This window comes from Epinephelus fuscoguttatus, linkage group LG20, assembly GCF_011397635.1.
Source record: "Epinephelus fuscoguttatus linkage group LG20, E.fuscoguttatus.final_Chr_v1".
NCBI classification, from domain to species: Eukaryota; Metazoa; Chordata; class Actinopteri; order Perciformes; family Serranidae; genus Epinephelus; species Epinephelus fuscoguttatus.
In genome coordinates this window covers 11215957-11230775 of record NC_064771.1, presented here as the reverse complement: position 1 = coordinate 11230775, position 14819 = coordinate 11215957, and the positions used below count along the sequence as shown (strand labels likewise).

At 41.1% G+C, this 14819-nt stretch overlaps 1 protein-coding gene across 1 annotated transcript in view; it reads left to right on the top strand.

Moving 5' to 3' along the window:
- LOC125880770 (ras-related protein Rab-26) overlaps positions 1–14819 on the top strand; it is a 167923-nt gene that overhangs the window by 30525 nt on the left and 122579 nt on the right. The window contains exon 2 of the mRNA XM_049563489.1: positions 5915–6025. Within this exon, the coding sequence (XP_049419446.1) occupies positions 5915–6025 (111 nt within the window). The remainder of the gene's footprint in view (positions 1–5914; positions 6026–14819) is intronic.

The window sequence follows — 14819 nt, the reverse complement described above, 5'->3', positions numbered from 1 at the left end:
CTTTGCGTGTGCTGTGGGGCCGCCAGCTTCAGTGAGGATATTATGGCTCTGCCTTCTTCCCAGATGCTCAGTTGGCTGAATGACCGTCCACACCATGCCATCCTTCCCCTTTTCTACAGCCGCCTCCAGCCGAGATGACCCAAATGGTGGCAAGTTTTACAGTGGAAAGATGTGAAATTCCGTGCGGTCATTATGACCGTTTTTGGCTGGAATAGGTAGAAATAATTATATCTTCTTTGTCTTTTGTTTAATTCATAAAAAAATATTTTAAATTAAAATACAGACACTTTCAGGAAAGTCAGGTATAGACAGGATTTCATTTTTTTATTTAACAAAGTTATTGCATATATAAATTTCAAAACGGTCAAAATGACTGTCGTGGCTGTTCTAGTGTTAAGCCATAGTCGCATTCCAGACTGTACATTTTGTATATGTAAGGGTTAATGCCCGACGAGGTGTCCATTATCAGGAATTACTGGACGTGAACTGTCCATTAATTCCTGATAATGGACACCTCGAAGGGCATTAACCCACTTATACCATGGTCACTTACCAAAGAAATTAATATTAAATCAATTATTTATGCTTTAATGTGTTTTACAGTTAAAATCATGAGTTTTTCACAAGCCACAACTGAGCGGACTATTTAATCTCTGTAGTTGAGGGAAGGGAAGAGAGATGATGGCTAAACGTTACGAGATATTATTCAGAAGATGATTATTTCAGAAAGCCTGTGCACTTCTTACCACTTGTGTGTTACAGACTCTGGTGGTCAGAGGATGATGTGCAAAAAAAACCTTGAGATATTACTTTCATGATTCATTGGCGTTCATTTATAGGCCCAAGGAAATTTGTTTCAAATAATCAACATCCAAATAGTAGTCAAAATCGTTTTTAATTGCAACAAATAATTCATAAGCATATAGCAGTCAAGATTAAATCATATGAACACATTAACAAATTAACGATTGTTTCCTATTTAAAATTAAATGCTACATTACCATTAATAGTGAAATTTGAAAGTGATATGGGTATGTCCATCATAGTGGCATTTGAAGGACTGAGATTGACAGATTGAGCACTGCTTGTTGGGACATTTGGAGATGACAACATATTGCTCCAGTTTCGTCTCTCCTGCGCTGATGGAGCCCAATAAGCCTGCAGGCTGCTCTCACACTGATGCCCGGTCATGATCTGACGAGTTTCAGGCCGGCGCCAGAGAGCCGACCTACAGCTGTGCTCCGGAGGCTGTCATCAAAATGATCAAATTCACTAAATAAATTAAATGAAACGATAAAATCACTCATGATGACCGTTGAAATCCGTTGCCTCTGCTCTGAGTCTCTGTTGCTATGGTTACAAACTAGCAGTTGAGCCAGCGCAACAATTTAGAATCTGTCATCAGGCACTTTGACGGAACGCGTCTTTTAGCTGTCCTATAACACCTTTTAACGGACACCCTGCAGCCAATCAGAATTTATCAGACCATTGATCAGACCATGGTATAATGTTGTTTAACTTAGGTGTTCACGCCGCTGAGTAATAATATTTAGGCGCAGCTTGTGCTGTTGTTTTTTGTTTAATTGCTATTGGCTGCAGTGCTCTTGCTCACGACATAGTCTCACCGCAGGCTGTTATTTTTTGTGTATTCTTGTTCAGCGATAGCAGCAATGCCCACGCTCAGGCTATCTGTTGTTTTAGTGACAACTTCCCGGTGAAGGCAGTGCTCGCCCCGGTGTGTGTTGCGCGCAAAGAGTGGCGCAGTTATGTCCCACTCTTGTGTGGACACTTATGTTCTTGGATTCCTTGTGACTCTGTTGGTATAGGTCATCCAGTGGTGACACAGGAACTTATAGCTTCTTGGGGTCACGTGAGGGTCACAGGTGACTTTGTTGGTATATGTACTCGACCCGTGCATGTGCAGGACGGAGATATCCAGTGCTAAGCACCGCCTCTGGCGCTCATCCGGGATTCATAGAACCGTTGTTACATCCGTAACTTTCGTTTTAGCAGCTAATCAGTGTAGTTAGCATAAGAATGGCTAAATGTTTAGCTTAGCATATGCATCTCTGACATACATATATTGACAGAAAAAATGGGTTAGATGATGTATTACTGGCCATGTATGATTAAATTTAGGCTCTTAAAAAGTATGAATATTATAGATATACATAATTTTGGGTTGATGTAAAATTATGACAACCTAAAAATTGAATGTTTTTATAAATACAGTATTTGTTCACTACACAACTGTAGCACAACTATACACACAACTGTAGCCTAATCTAATGGCACAGTTTGCAGCCTGGCTGATATTTATTTTGAAAAAGAGCTCTGAGGCTCTGTCGTGAGGTGGCCCATTGATGCTGCCTGTTCCTCAGGTCTGTCTTCACCTACACATAAAACAATTAAAAGTGTGTTGAATACTGTTGATCTTGAATGTGCTCTTACACTGACCAGGTTGTCTGGGGGGGCAGGCATGGTACACAGGTAGCAGGTGTCGCAAATTAATGGCCCCCCCTTTACAGCGCCACTGTGACAGGTATGTGTCGGCTTTGTCGAGTGTACCAAGTGCAGCACGATGCTGGTATATGACAGCAAAAAGACGGGGACCTCGACACTTAAGAGGTACATGACAAAGGCTTGCCATGGAAAGAAAGGCGGGAGTCAGCCTTCAATGTCCACGTTCGTATCCTTAAAAAAAATGTTGGGTTTAAATCGGGCTCGGGCTCATAAATACAGTTAAAGGGCCGGGCCGGGCTCGGACAGAAGATGCACGGGCTCGGGTGGGGTCGGACTGGATCTTTTGGGCCCGATCTAAGCTCTACACAGCACTGAGGGATGCAGGAGAAACTTAAAGTGATGGCTTGTTAAAGGACAACGGTATTTTTCAACCTGGGCTCTATTTCCCCATGTGTATGTATGCGTATGATTCATAGGTACAACTCGTTCTAAAATTGGTTCGGTATTGAGGGAGGTGGATGCAGCCGGATCCGCGAAACAAGCTAGTGTCACTGGTGTCAGCGGAGATGGCCATTTTAAAGAAATGATCAGAAAAGGCAACATCAGTCACCACAACCTCAGAAATGTTGAGCCCTTTGGAGATAATTAGATCTAAAATATGTCCCTTATTCTGTGTTGGCTCTGTTACATGCTGGGACAGTTCAAAGTTATTTCGCACTGCCATTTTTGGGATTATCAATATGAATATTAAAATCACCCACTATAATAACACAGTCAAAATCAATACAAACAACAGACAATAGTTTAGAAAAGTCATCAACAAAGTGTGCACTATATTTTGGGGCCTGTAAATGGTTACTAATCCTGCTTGACAGGAGGATCTCAACTGCAGTGCAACATATTCAAAAGACTCAGACTTCCCATATGACAGCTGTTTGCACTGGTAAACATCCTTAAATAAAGTGGCTACTCCACCTCCTTTCCTGAGTTCTCTAACTGAGCTGATAAAATGAAAGTTTGGGGGGGCTGATTCAATAAGTACTGCTGCACTCACTGTTGTTTTCATTTAACCAAGTTTCAGTTAAAAACATAAAATCAAGGTTTCTCTTGATAATAAAATCATTAATTAATAGTGACTTGCCAGCCAGAGATCTGATATTTAATAAAGCTAAGTTTAGTATACTAACATTGTCTGACACAGTCTGTGGCTGACGCATAACTGGAGTCAGATTAGATAGAATAGCCGTGCGCTTCGAGTACACATTGTTTTCCTGATGCTAGTCAAAACAGGAATGACAGACCTTGGAGATGACTCTGGCTGATACTTGTCAATTTCAAGATGTGTTTGACCATGCCACTGGCTATTTAAGATTGCCGGTAAGTTTAAGGAAGCAGCATGGGGTCTGACTCATCTCTGACAGGCACCTGAGTGATGACGTCTAGGGCTACTATTTAAGAGTTCATCAATTTGACTGAGCTTTAGTGTGGCAGCTTTAACTAAGGGATATTGGGGATATTTCTGTTAGCTCTTGGTCTTTCAGGTGTGGTGTTAGCGAAACTTCTCCTGGCCCTTGGCTTCTCAGGTGTGGAGTTAGCATATTTTTTTCTGGCCCTGGGTCTAGCAGTGGTTTTGGGGCTATTGTTTGCATTTTGGATAGCCTTAATACCACGAGTGTGATTGGCCTCCCTGGGTTCAGTGTAGTTGGTATTGTCACACATTTCATTTGGAGCCAGTGCATCATACCTGTTCTGTAGAGAGAGTTCAAGTGGAGGGTGAGCATTGGGCTCTCTTGACTGATTTCCTGCTGGATTTGCCTTTGCGTCTAACGACGTCAGCCTAAGTCCTGGCTTGAGTTGATGCTTTGGTCGAGCACCAGTTTTGTGCCAGTAGGAAGGGTCATTAGGAAGGCCAGTTTGGGAGTCCTTCAGCTGATCCAGTGGTGTTAGGACATATCCATGGGATTGTGTCAGCCAAGTCAGCGATGGTACGCTCCACATTTGATGTATTTCCATACATAAAAGTCTGTCCATCAGCACCTTGTATGTTAGCTGCCACAGAGTCAATGAATTGCTCACTCTCACAAATTTGTTGTAGCGTTTCATTCTTCTTTGAAGCTGCCTTATTGTCTCAGTTAGTCACTCACACTCTGTGCAGCTCACAGATTTTGCCATCTTGTCCTTGTCCTAATCATAGGTTTCCAGTCACAGACACAGCAAAAGGCTTGCACTGTGCCTCAGCCCTGCTCACACAGTACTAAAGTGGTATCTTTCACAAATTAAAGTCCCAGTGCTTTATAAGTATCCAGGATCTACTTTCTGTAGCTTTTAGCAGGAAAAACAAGTATATCCACAAAGAACGTAAGCAAAGCGGAGCGCAAGCAGCAGAGCATCTGCACTGTAAGAAAGCCGGAAGCAGCAGATCAGGTCATTATCAGGCTTCTGCAGAGGAGTGATGATGAGCTGATCATTTGAATCAGGTGTGTTGGAGCAGGGAAACATCTAAAACATGCAGGGGAGGGGTCCCTGAGGACCAGGGTTGGGAAACACTGGGTTAGAGTTAGCATCTCTGATATGCAGACAGAAAAAGTGGCTTAGATTATATATTACTGGTCATCTACCATAAAGTTTAGGCAAAAATGAATATTAATAACATTAAGAATAAAACTACGTTTAACCATTATTCAGTGCTGATGGTAAGCTGTCTTTACAATTAATTAATTAATTTATTTATTGGTTCAGTTACCTAAAATTAAATTAGTTCTATGTTAGCAGCTAATCAGTATGGTTAGAATAAGCATGGATAAATGTTTAGCATAGAGTTAGTATCTCTGATTTATAGACAGAAAAAGTGGGTTAGATACTGTAAAGTTTAGGCTCTTAAAGAGTATTAAGATTATGGATATTGTTACTGCATTTACAGTAAACCTATGTTTAACCATTATTCAGTGCTGATAGTAAGCTGTCTATGCAGTTGATTTATTACATAAGTTATTGGTTTAATTACCTTAAAATTAGCTCTATGTTAGCAGCTAATCAGTCCAGTTGGCATAAGCATGGTTAAATGCTTATCTTAGCATTAGCATCTCTGATTTACCCAAGTGTGTGTGAAAAGTGTGTGTTAGTGCAATACCAGTCCCCACCACTAGTGGCCGGTACTGAGTTACTTCTGCTAAGCACACCTAAGCACACTTGGTTGGTAAATGTGCATTGTGGGGTTCACCCTGAAAACTTCACAGGACATTATTTTGACCTTCTTTTCACTGAATTAGACATAATTTTTGTGGGGTCCAGGATTTGGGACCCCACAAAAATTTTGGGCCCCACACTGTGACTGTGCTGTCAGGCTCTGGACCCCACCATGTGATAAAGACAAACACACCCACACACACACACACACACACGCACTTGTCATGTATCATCCGAGCCTGTTCTCCTTCTGTCTGTGTCTCAGGTGATGCTGGTTGGGGATTCAGGTGTTGGGAAGACCTGTCTGCTGGTCCGTTTCAAAGATGGAGCCTTTCTAGCCGGGAGCTTCATCTCCACTGTGGGCATCGACTTCAGGGTAAGCACAGACACGCTCCGAAGGATAAGTGTACAAAGTACAGGATTGAGGTGTATGAATGTTCTGGCCAACATTGTGCTTTATCAGCCCAAAGTTGAAGCTCAAGGTAACTGAGATATTGAAACTTTGACACCCATTACTGACCCTTCACTAAGCTTTCTGCTCTTGTCCGGCACATAAGCAGTTCACAATGATTGCTATGACAGATTTACCACTTTTGTGTTGGAGTGTAAACTTGTACAAATTTAATTAAGAGCATGGCAGACCTGCTAACTTTATCCTGAAAGCTGGATTTGGGGTTTTGCAGAGATACAATTAAAAGTCTCTGGAAGCCTGCGCAACCTATGGTTCCAACACATAGGCTGCTTTTTGAATTGCAAAGTTTTTCTTTTCCGCTGCCCTTACACAGTATGCACTGTTACATGGAGTATGCATACAACTGGGAGATGCTACTCAATCATGACATTGTGCCTTGAGCTTTGACTTTCTTGCTCATATACAGTATACATCACAGTGTGTACTGCGAAATTTGAAGTAAAAAGAAAAAAGGTGCGATTTTAAACACAGCCGATCTTGATATTACCTTGGCGATACAACGAAACCCCATTTGCAAAACTCGCCAGTGACGGAGGTCAGCCCGGAGGGCTCTACTGTTGCTACTATACAATGTATGTAGTTTTAAATTTTAAGATAAAACTGCATTCATTGCAGATTGTTTGTGAATGCTTGACTCAATGTGACGTATCTTCCGCTGCACAGAGGACTGTGGGTCAGAATAGCCAGAGAAGCTTACTGGCCTGCATACTGCAAAATGCTGTAGGACATCCTGATATTTCTGGCATACTGCATTTGACATACTATGTATTTGGACATACTTTGGGATACAGTCTTATTCTTGTATCCTGAATAGTATGGTAGTATTGGTATTGGAAGCAAATTTGCAAATCGTTGGATAGCGAAGGAATGACCTGCCCTACTCTTCCCACGATTGGCTAGTACCTGTTGCCTTCATTGGATGGATTGGTTAGGTTTAGACCAAGAGGACTGGAATTAGTTAGAGTTAGGGTAAGAACATCAGGGTACTACACATTCTCACTCTGACCTCGTCACATATCGACATTTGGTCATGGACTTTTTACATCCACATACGACGTACAAGGTACCCTGGGCATATTGGTTGTTGATGTTCTGGGAAACCGTGTCAAGTTCTGCCTGTTACATGCATTGTCTTCTGCCAAAATACACTTGTGTTTTCCCAGGAAATTTACCTTTTACATACTCTTTAAAAATAAAAGCACTACATCGGTACAACCGTGAATTTACGTTTTTTTCTAGGGACACAAACACTGCCCTCTCGGGTGAAAGTCGGTGTTTGTTTGACCCATCCACTACCACTCCCACCTACCCCACTTGGATTTTCATCGCCTTAACTTTCACTCATGTCCCACTGCATTTCCCCCTGATGCTGCAGAGCGCTGTTGAACTACAACGGTGACTGGCCACGTATCATGCGGATGTTAAAGGACAGCTTTGTTCGTCAGTGTCTGATGCCGCAAGTCACTGCCTAAGTGCTAGATTTTGACTTCGGAGTGAGACCTGGTTGCAGGGTAAGCCAATCGGAGGTAGTAAGGCAGGGAGTAAGGCAGAATAAGACGGGCCATTCCTTTGCTATCCCAGGATTTGCAAATTTGAGTATTGGAATGAATGATAGTGTGGACCTGTGTATTGAACAAGCTGATTGGTTGATCCAACTTCCTGTTGGGAAAATTTTCTTTGTTTAAAAGCTCTGTTTACACTGGTTTGCTAACTGCCTCTAAATGAAAACACATGTTATACCCTCAATCTGCACAAATATAGAAGAAGCAGATACTTGAATGTGTCAGAATGTCATTGTCTTTTACTAAAGGACCAAGGCTGGCAGAATTGGTTTTTGGTACAGTATGTCATTCTCTGAAGCACAAATAAATAAATAAATAAATGGACAACATCGGACAAGTACATTAACTTCCTAATTTAATGGCTGGCCTCCGAAGAATGCATTATAGCTGCTGCTCAGCAGGCAGAGCAAGACAGAGAGGAAAAGCAGCATAAAGAGCCAGCACTTTCTTTTCTTTAACCAAGACTGTTTTGGTGAGGTTTATTTTGTTTCTGCTGAGAATGACGTGCGAGTTACGATGAGGGGATTAAGCAAGTCTTAGTATGGTGAAAAAGAAACTTGAGTTCAGAGGATGTAACGTTGTATTCTTCTGTTTAATAACGAACAGAGATGGTTATTTCCCATACCGACATTTTGTGAGTTTATATACTTTATGTATTATACTAAAAGCCAAGAGAACATACACACACTTGTGCAAATAAAGCACAATTGCTGGCTGTTGGGCCAGTTGAAAAATTTTAATTTATCACCCAACCGTAGTGTTCAGTAACTGCTGTTTGAACACTTTCTGTTGGTCATTAAGAGACTGATGGGTGCATTTCTGCTCTGATAAGATGCAAGCAATTTCCCTTAAAAGATGTCATGCAGCTGTAACAACCCAGCTTTAAAAGTTTAACTCTGGCTCTGTTCCTTTGTTCTCAGTGCTAGATGTTATAAGGAGGTGACTTGCAAGGTGTTTAAACTCTACCATCTACCCCAGATCTCCCCTTTGGGACTGAACACATTTGAACTGAATTAAGCTAAATTAAAAAGGTAATTTAAATCGAGGTTATTCATTGACACTCTAATCCTTATTTTACTGCTAATGGCTAACCCATTTTCTGCCTATTGTGCCCAGGGGGGGAAATCGCAGTCGAGGGTTTCAGTGGCGGTAAAGAACAGCCTTGCTCTAAGTGTCACTGCAATCGACCAGAAGCAGCGACCCTTTCAGTCTTTTACTGTCTTGTTGCTCCCCCAAGCAAGTTCCCTATAACTGCAGAGTCTGACACAGCTGTTTGGAAAAACCTTCCCGTAGGATGCATTCTCAGCCCTGTTTTACTGATACAGTCAACCACAGCGACTTACACTGGGAACAAGTGTAAGAGAAAAAAGAGGTTAAATTCCAGGGTATTAACTCTCGCAGGGAGAAGTGCAAGGGCTGAAAACACAATGTTAAAGAAGTGTGTCAATTTACACCTGTGACGCAAAAGTAGATAGCACCGCAACATGGTACGTTAACAGGACCACACTGCATATAAAGCATGCAACATAATTTGATGTTCTGCCATGGGATCTGGAGTCTTTTGGTTGTTAGTTAAGCAGATTCCTCACTTGGGAAGCCAGTCTCTTCAGCAATATCAGCTAACAGTGGAGGTAAAAGTACAATCAGCAGGATGTTCCAAGCAAGGGAGCAACTTTGAAGCAAATGCTGCTTTCCTGCGGCACTAACTGGAAAATAGGACAGCGGTGTTGGCTACAGCATGATACAGCCACAGCTGTGTTTTGGACTAAAGAAAACAGAACATTCTTTTCACAAGAAGTACCACAGGCAAGAGGTAAAAATAGACAAAAAAAAAAAAAGTCTTTTATCTGTATCCGTGAAGGAAAGTCTTTGCAGACTTTCCAGGAAGAATAGGTCATTATCACTTCCATAAACAAACAGAATATATTGAGCGTGCACATCCAGAAACTTTAACAGCATCTGGATGAAAGGCGATGACTTCATTAAATTTGTTGGAAGCTATTGGTACAATGTGTGACTGCTTCGTCTGTTTCTGCCCTAATTATCACGGCTACAGATTACCATGGGGCTGTCTACTCTGGTACTGAAAGGTGACAGTATGAGCACATTATTATTGTTATTATTATTATTATTATTATCATGATCAGTCATTCATTGGTCATTTCAGAGCCAGGCTATTTAAAATACATAACTGTATTTACACAGTTTCTTTTCTTTTTCTCTGCTGTCCTGTGTACACTCACATCAGAACTCATGTACACAAATTTGTACTCCATACTTGTAAGAACCCTTTTTGACATAATGCATTCCTGAGTCTCAAACCCTTACTACAACCATCGTAACAACCTTTACCCTAACCCTAACCACAGCCTAAACCTAATTCTAATGCTGGGTTCCAGTCAGTGTTGGAGGTTGGAATTTTTCCAGTTGGTACACAAAGCCAAATGTAAACAAAAAACATGGCTGACCGTGACAAACTGATGTTAGTTTACACATAATTAAACCGTCAGAGGGGCAGCCTCTTTGCATGTGATAGTGAAAATTGAGTATGGCGTTAGCTCAGGCAGGACATGATGTCAAGCTCAGCTCAAATCCTAGCTACATCAGCTGCTGCTCTCCCTGCCTTAGGCTTTCCATGTAGGCACATGGAAGGGCAGGGAAGTTTGCCTGTCTGCCTCAGGCTTTCCTCATTTGCGTGTGGAAGGGCATAGAGGTGTGCTCTCTCCGCCTTATGCTTTCTACGTAGGTACATGGAAGAGGCTTTCTGCGTAGGCCCGAGGAAAGGCAGAGGAGCCCCAGAATAAAACCATACCGCCAAATATAATATTGCAAATATAATGAGTTTTCATTCATTCATTCATCTTCTAACCGCTTCATCCTCTTGAGGGTCGCGGGGGGGCTGGAGCCTATCCCAGCTGACATCGGGCGAGAGGTAGGGTACACCCTGGACAGGTTGCCAGACTATCGCAGGGCTGACACATAGAGACAAACAACCATTCACGCTCACATTCACACCTACGGTCAATTTAGAGTTATCAATTAACCTAGTCCCCAATCTGCATGTCTTTGGACTGTGGGAGGAAGCCGGAGTGCCCGGAGAGAACCCACGCTGACACGGGGAGAAAATGCAAACTCCGCACAGAAGGGCTCCCACGCCCGGGATCGAACCGGCAACCCTCTTGCTGTGAGGCGACAGTGCTAACCACCACACCACCGTGCCGCCCTATAATGAGTTTTCTTTGACTTAAGTGTTTCTGATTGAACTTTAATATCCTATGGTATCCTACAAATCAGAGCCCTGGGAATGACATTACGTACTTAAAGTTATGTAGGTTAGGTTAAAGTTGCGTAGGTTAGGTTAGAAAAAAATGGTTAGGACGTTCCTTGAAATGAGTCAAAGTTCACTTCACGCGGTCCTGAACACCGACCTCCTAGGGAAAGTCCCAGGGTGTTTTGTCACCCATCCACTCCAACCTGCCTCTTCACAGGACCACTTATGAGTCCTGAAACCCGTAAATGAATTAGCATTTTGCCGTTCATGGTTCCCTCGTACCAAAGTCCATGGGTTTTTTGAATGGATTTTTGTTTAGATGCTTGAATTAATAATGACTTTCATGTCATCACCTGGAACATGGCTTTACAGTTTTGTTATGGTGGTGACGTTAGGTCATGAGACTGTAGAGTAGCTTGTTTATAGCCTTATGTTAGCTTTTTACTTCTAGCGACTGCATTTACACTTCAACTATCATTAAAGTGGTGTTCATTGTGAAGATTATCTTGATGAACAAAACGTGTAAGTATCATAAATGCATGTTTGCCACAGAGCTTATTTTCTGCAATAATCCAAAATCCAACAGAAAAATCCCACAGGCTTTTTGACCAGGAAACCAGCGCGATGCTAACTTCCACGTCTGCTTTCAGAAAACGTCATCCCTGGGGCACTCTTTACCCGTCAGTGCATTGGTCACGTGGTAACAGCGTTCCCAAATTCGTGAATTATGCAAGAATTATGAAGGATATGCACAAATTTTTGCATTACTTTTAGCAGGAAAACATACGAACAGTGTATTAGACCAGCTTGCCTAATGACATTAGCAACATATTTTGATGTCAGTTTACATGCAGAACAGGTTTTACAATATGGCAGTATGTATTATTTTAATCTAATATAGGCAAATATACTTTATGTTTAATTTTAGTTGATGGTTTACCATTTCACTGAACTTGTACTTTGTAATTTAATCTGACATAAATGTCAGATTAAATTGTGTGACGCAGAGTTATTAGAGTTTTGTATTTTTCATTAGTTATTGTTTTTCTTTTTTTTTCTTTCTTTTTTCAGTCAGCTGTCAGTTTCCAATATTGGTTTGCTCCTTTCACTTTAGTATTTATTGTTAAAAAAATAATAAGTTTTAGTTAAGTGATATTAGTGTCAGTATTGGAATGGAAACAAGCCAAAACATAGGGGCATTAAATGTGCATGAAGTCAGTAAAGAGGAAAAAGTAAAGTAAAAAAAAAAAAAAAATAAATATAAATTGAATTGAATTTCATTGAACTGAATTGAATTGAATTAAATTAAAAATAAAAAAAGGAAACTAAGTCTAGGTACAGGACTTCCTTAGCCCCTTCAATTACCCTATCCATTACTCTTGTCTCCACGCATTAACTCATACTTAAAATGGGATATTGTAGAAAAATGGGTTACAACTCAGGAACTAGATAGATAGATAGATAGATGCTTGTTGTGTGGAAAATTTAACCTAATTGGCAAAACTAAAACAAAACTTCTGCTTGTTGCTTGTCCAGCAAAGCACTGACAAAGGAAATATAATTTATTAGTGAGCTTTAGAGGTGCTGGTAGATGGATTTGTTGTAGTCAGATTAGCTGTTTCCCTTGATTCAGACTTTATACTAAACTAAACTAACTGTCTCCCGGCTATTTCTTCTGTTTGGCATACAGATCTAAGAGTAATATCCATCCTCATCATTATCTAACTTCTGGGAAGACATTTAAAAGGCAGAATTATCTAAAGTGTCCTCACTTTTAAGGTCTAAAAATCAAAAAGGTTCTCAAATAGAGAGACAAGAGTGATCACATACACAGTCCCACTTCGCTCACTCAGTCTCGCTTCTCTTTAATCTCCTGCTTTGTATATGTATATTTCTGATGTCTGGAACACTTTGTAACAGATCTGTTGGTTTTAAGAGTTTTATTTTTAGAAACATGAATATCTGGGTTATACAGACTGACGAACACTTGCAGTCTCTTGAAATCTGTCTCCTTCATCACCTCACTTAATATATTATAAGGAAATTATGTACATATACATGAAAATAAGACTTCAGTATGCACTTTTTTATTGTAATAATATTATTGGGCATGTTTTTTTTCTAAAGGCTTACAGTGAATGTTACATGATGGCATTTTTGAATAGCAGAAGCCACTTCTCTGTGTCTTAAAGGGAAATTTCGGTTTATTTCAACCCATCTTTCAAGTCACTAGTGACATAGAAATAATAGTTAGCATGTTAGCCGTTAGCCTAGATACAGCCATAGCGTCAGACCTGTTAAAACGTAATTGAACAGGCATCCTTTCAAGTGCAAAGTTAGTCCACTAAACAAGCTTTTCTCCACAAAGACCGCCTCATATTGTTAGGATAAATGTCAGAGAACATATAGAAAACGACATGTAAACGTGTTGTCTTACCTTACCGGTGTGGTGCCATGTTTTTTGTTTACCATTTAGCTAAGGCTGCAACCAGTCCCATTCCTTGCAACAGAGGTATTCCTCTTCTGTGGGCACTGGGGTACAGCATTCACAGGTAACGTTACACCACCAATCTCCAGAGCTACGCAGCCTTGCAGCAGCCATTCCTCCTCTGTCGTCCTCTACCTGTTGCGCTTCTCTCTCTCTCCTCCTCCGTTCTTCAATTTCACGAAGCTCTTTGTCAGTGTATTCTGGCTCAAATAAATAAGGGCGGCCATAAAAATCTGCAAAATCAAATTCCTCCTCCACAAAGTCTGGCAAAAAGTCAGCCATTATTCTATAAATCTTTCATAAAATAAATGAATGAACCTTTCAGGCTACTGTCCGGTTCTGCCTTGCAGCTGCTGCGGTGTGTTCTTGCGAGATTTCAGAAATAAAAACACACGGTAAGGTAAGTCAACAACTCTGAAGACCACCTAAATGTGGAATGTTAGTATATAGGCTTTCCACAGGCGATGGCCGCCCTTATTTATTTGAGCCAGAATACACTGACGAAGAGCTTCGTGAAACTGAAGAACGGAGGAGGAGAGAGAGAGAGAGAGGCATAACAGGTAGAGGACGACAGAAGAGGAATGGCTGCTGGAAGGATTTAGCTCTGGAGATCGGTGGTGTAACATTACCTGTGAATGCTGTACCCCAATGCCCACAGAAGAGGAATACCTCTGTTGCAAGGAATGGGACTGGTTGCAGCCTTAGCTAAATGGTAAACAACAAACATGGCACCACACCGGTAAGGTAAGACAACACGTTTACATGTCGTTTTCTATATGTTCTCTGACATTTATCCTAACAATATGAGGCGGTCTTTGTGGAGAAAAAGCTTGTTTAGTGGACTAACTTTGCACTTGAAAGGATGCCCGTTCAATTACGTTTTAACAGGTCTGACGCTACGGCTGTATCTAGGCTAACGGCTAACATGCTAACTATTATTTCTATGTCACTAGTCACTTGAAACAAATTTAGGACGATAGGAGACGGGTTGAAATAAACCAAAATTTCCCTTTAAGTGAACAAAAGGCACTGGATGATAACTCTCCATGATCAGTGCATAGGGTTAAATTACCTGCTGTAATGAGTGTTCCAAGGTGCATAGACAGCTTCTTTGAATGACTTTGTAATATTGATATTTTGTTGTTCTTGTGGTACGTTTCCTGCCTTGAGAAAGACTATGTGTGTTGGAAACTTTGACCATCAGCATGCATCTGAAGTAAGTTGTTCAATACCATTTTTCCTCCCTGAAATTGCGCAACAGCCAATACAGAATACAGTGCACCAGGAATGAGTCCTAACTCCTAAAAGGAGTTAGCATTTTTGCACTCCAGTGTACCTTGTCTAAAGTAAGTGTTTTTTTAAATGGGTTTTAGTTTG